The 4,100-nt window shown below is 42.2% G+C and overlaps 1 protein-coding gene across 1 annotated transcript in view; it reads right to left on the reverse strand.

Annotated features, from left to right (window-relative positions):
* Window positions 1-3,758, reverse strand: part of LOC104966531 (slit homolog 3 protein-like) — a 168,226-nt gene extending 164,468 nt beyond the window's left edge. The window contains exon 1 of the mRNA XM_010795719.1: window positions 3,084-3,758. Within this exon, the coding sequence (XP_010794021.1) occupies window positions 3,084-3,274 (191 nt within the window). The 5' untranslated portion in view covers window positions 3,275-3,758. The remainder of the gene's footprint in view (window positions 1-3,083) is intronic.
* Between the last annotated feature and the right edge of the window lie 342 nt (window positions 3,759-4,100).

Below are 4,100 nucleotides of genomic sequence, written 5' to 3' on the forward strand. Positions count from 1 at the left end.
AGTGAAGAAAACCGGCTTTTAAACGGATTCATTCATGCAGTTATGACAGGTGGACTCTGGCTCTGACTGTTGCTCTAACCCTTCACTTGTGGAGTTGCTCGATGTGAGTATGTAGGAACTACCTCTACAGTTGAAAATGACCACACCAGAGATTCTTTAAACTTCACAAGGCTAACATTTTCAATATTTACTTCCTAGGCTCTCTGCTTTCAACATCCTCAGAACATTTTTACGTTGTTTCACCATGAGGCCGTGTACTCAACGTTTTAGTTGTGCCCTAGTTCCCTCCATCTGTCATGTTCCTCTTCTTCACTGACAGGGATTTTCTACATTTGTTTTCAGTAACCTCCACAGACTATGAATTTGTTTTATTCAGTACATGTGGCCTGACAGAAAGCGATAAAGCGAGAAGTGGAGTAGTAGCTCAAAAAGATTTTCCACTCAAGATAAGGCGGGAGTCATGTCTCTACTCAAACGCCACGTCTTGTGGTCTTGTTGCATAGTATCCTACATGTGGTTGAGACTACTGTTTGTGGAGAAAACTGTATCTGTACATGTCTTTGGATTTCTCCTTTTGTAACTATTTAAACATTTCTGCAAAACGGTTATTCTATAAAGAAATATGTTACCATTTAAATGTGTGAATCAAGAAATACTTCAGCATGAGAAACAACCAAACAACATAATAGGAAAATAAATTCAAGGTCAATCTCCATCAGAAATTCTACTTTCACAAGCTAAAATCACATCATGTCATGTCCTGTTTTCAACTCATGATGAACCTCCACAAACAGAGTTGCATAGCATAACATTCATAACTTAAGTGATTACAAAATGATGAGTTAATTAATATTTTCATTGTGTAGCTCCAATGCATTGCTTTCAATCCATTTTTCTCCTTGCGGCTACTACATATAATTAACTGCTTAAAATATGTGAAAACGTGAAACAGGATCTTAAAACTATTAATCATGTGGATATTAAATATTTCTCAACTACTGGATGGGAAATATAAGGAGATGTTAAATAATTTGGGAAACTTTACTTCGATGCAAATGAGCATTTGTACCCACAACTTAAACAATCTGGCATTTTTGTTACTAGAATGTGTTTCCTGCACGGACCTCATCCCAGTTGTCAGACTCAAATCCCTGCTCAGGGAAATAACACTCATCTCTCTCTCCTGAAAAGTTTCCCATCTGCCGTAACCTTTAGTACTGGAATCTCATCCATTTTAATGTTTCCCATCTCAGACTCCCTAAAATATATCTGCAGAGAGAGAGAGAGAGAGAGAGAGAGAAAGATGAAGGCAGGCAGAGAGGGAGAGAAGGAGGGAGGGAAAGAGCAACTCTGGGCCAGAGTCACAGCTGAAACACTGACCTGGATAAATCAGGGAAATATAAACACATCGTTTCTGGAGTGAAAAGGGTGGGAGGGGGCGCTGCTACCCCAAATATTCCACCCCGGGGACCCAGCGAGATGCAGGAGACCCCCTTATCCCACCTCCCCATCACAGCCCGCACTAATTATTTATTTTCCTAAGGTGTAAATGTCTTCGGGGGATTGCTGTGTGAAAGCCAACAGGTCCTGGGAGGTCACACGGTCCTGTGGGACGGGAGCGCTATGGGGTACGCTGTTCACACTCACACAATCACACTATCCAGTCAAACATACAGACACAATCATATCAAAACAAAACATGTGCAAAAAACAAAAATGCTCGCACACATGCTAATCATATGTTCATATCAACCCGTACCCCCCACATCTACACACACGCATCAACAAACAAGGCCCCCCACTTCCCTCTGCAGCCTACTGATTGTGTTTGTTGTCTCAGGGTTAGGTCTGTTGTTGATCCCCCGCGGGGCTTTTGGCTGCTCCGTTATCATGCATAATCGCTTCCATACCTTAGCAGCATATAGGTGTGTGTTTGTGAGTGCATGTGTGTGGCTGCGGGGATGTATACGTGTCAAGATGTGGCTAGAGGTGGCAGCAGCGGCTGTCAGGGGTCTGTCTCGGCCTCAGGAGTGAATATCAATTGGAACTAACTGTCACCAGGTTTGAAAAGGCGCTGAGAGTAACTCTGTAATGTTAAAACATTGTTCACACAGATCACTGCAGATCCAGCCCAACTTGGGGAACCTAGTAACTAACTTTGGAAAGTCTCACTGCAACACAGAATATAAAAAGATTTAAGGAGCTCACTGCGTCTTCTCACCTTTCATTCTGACTTCTTTAAAAAGTTAATTACTCGCTCTAAGCGGCTTCAGGACTGTTTTCTTAACAGGCTCATTTCACTGGGGTCACGGGTGACTTTTAGGGCACCATATTTTACACGTGTATCCAAAGAGATTGCAGTGTATGCTTTTGACCAGGAGGTATAATTGTAACCTTTCCCAGTGTACTAAACCTTGTTTAGCACGGGGTGTATAGGATAAATGCTTGTGATTTTTCCAATTCATTAACCTAATCCTCTTGCTTGAAAAGAAACCCTCTTTAATTCACTTTATTAGCATTTGTAGAAAGATTTTTTTTGTAGAAAGTCTTTTTTTTGTATTCAATGTAAACAAATGTTCAAAGTTACTCAGTTGTCAGAGATGTTTAAAGCAACCCAGGTTAAACAGTTGGGACAGGGTCAACTAAATAAACCATTGCTTAATGAAGATTGCTCTGTAAATAAAAGTGAGTGTTTGCCTTATAATGATCACTGACTGGGGGTCAGAGTTGGAATTCATTTTAATTGAGTCACTGCTTAGCCTCATGAACAATGATGGTAAACTTAGTAAAACAGCCTAAATATGTGTTATTCATTCATCAACAGTTCAGCTTTACTGTGAAAGTTTGAAATGTTCTCACTTTTTAAGCTATTTCCATCACTTCTGATAACTCAGTCTAGGAAAAAACTTAAGCGTGGTAAGTTGCACGTGTGTTGTACGTAACTTCTTCACTTTTGTCTATACAGCAGTATCAGAGCATGAAAGTAAAGCCAAAGAAAAAACGCGCACCTTATGGCCACGGGGCACAATATGATGACAGACAGACGATACGATTTGCTTAAACTCTCATTAAATTCCACTTACAGACGCTCGGCATTCCTCGGTATTCCTTTAGGAACAGTCTTCAGACCCAGACCCTGGCAGTCCACATGCGACCCGGAGCAGCTGCACTTGTGTGGGCATCCAGTCACCGAGGCAGCGCACACCAGCAGCGCACAAACCAGAGCCCAAGCCCGGCAGAACGCAGCACGCTTCTCCGGTCCGATCGGAGGCATGGTATCCACTCAAATTACTTCCAAACCGAAGTTAATTGAAAATCCACGGGGGGGGAAGTAGATGCTGTGGAAGTAAGTATCCCGAAAAAGGTCAAGAGAGGCCGTTTGAATGTGTGGTAGAATTAAAAAAAAAAAGTGATGGGAACCAAAAGCAGAAGTTTAACAAAGTTTCTATCAAGAAAGACGATCAGTCAAAATCTCCATTGAAAAAAATGCAGGAAATTGAAGTTAAGTTTTCTTTTAAAACATCGTACCGCGCGTCACTCAACTCTATGCGTAAAAGTCTCCCCAAGTGCTCCCCATTCACAACCTCCGAGAAACAGCCTGACTCCTGAACTTCCCAAGGTAAAAGTGTTCAGCTGGGGTGTAACCTCCTTCCAGAGAACATCCCTCGGCTGCCAGGTCATAAAAAGTGAGAGTTGCCGCGGAGTTGTAATCAGTTCCCCAAAAAAAGTTGAGAGAGGAGAGGCGCAACTGACTGTTACGCCTGGAGGTTGTGAGAATGAGCGAGGCACACAGATTTGTACTTTGGTTTCCCCCAAAAATCCTCTCTCTCCCTCCCTCTCTGTGTGTGTCTGTCTCTATGTTGATGTCACCAGAAAAGAGGGCTCTAAAACTTCCTCTCGTCCCTTATCTTCTCCACAGAAACACTCAGCTTTATAAACTCGGATTCTTTCCCACACAGACGAATACAACTTTAGTCCGTGGCAGCAGGGCACATATTTTAGCTCATTTCCCAGCAACTCGTCCCCTTTTATCATGGCCCATATATCATCTTAACGATTTACTTTGTGATCATATAGTTGGTTTTGAGCCACTTCTTTTT

The sequence above is a fragment of the Notothenia coriiceps genome, unplaced genomic scaffold, assembly GCF_000735185.1.
Source record: "Notothenia coriiceps isolate Sejong01 unplaced genomic scaffold, NC01 NC01_scaffold00002204, whole genome shotgun sequence".
In the NCBI taxonomy this organism is placed as follows: Eukaryota; Metazoa; Chordata; class Actinopteri; order Perciformes; family Nototheniidae; genus Notothenia; species Notothenia coriiceps.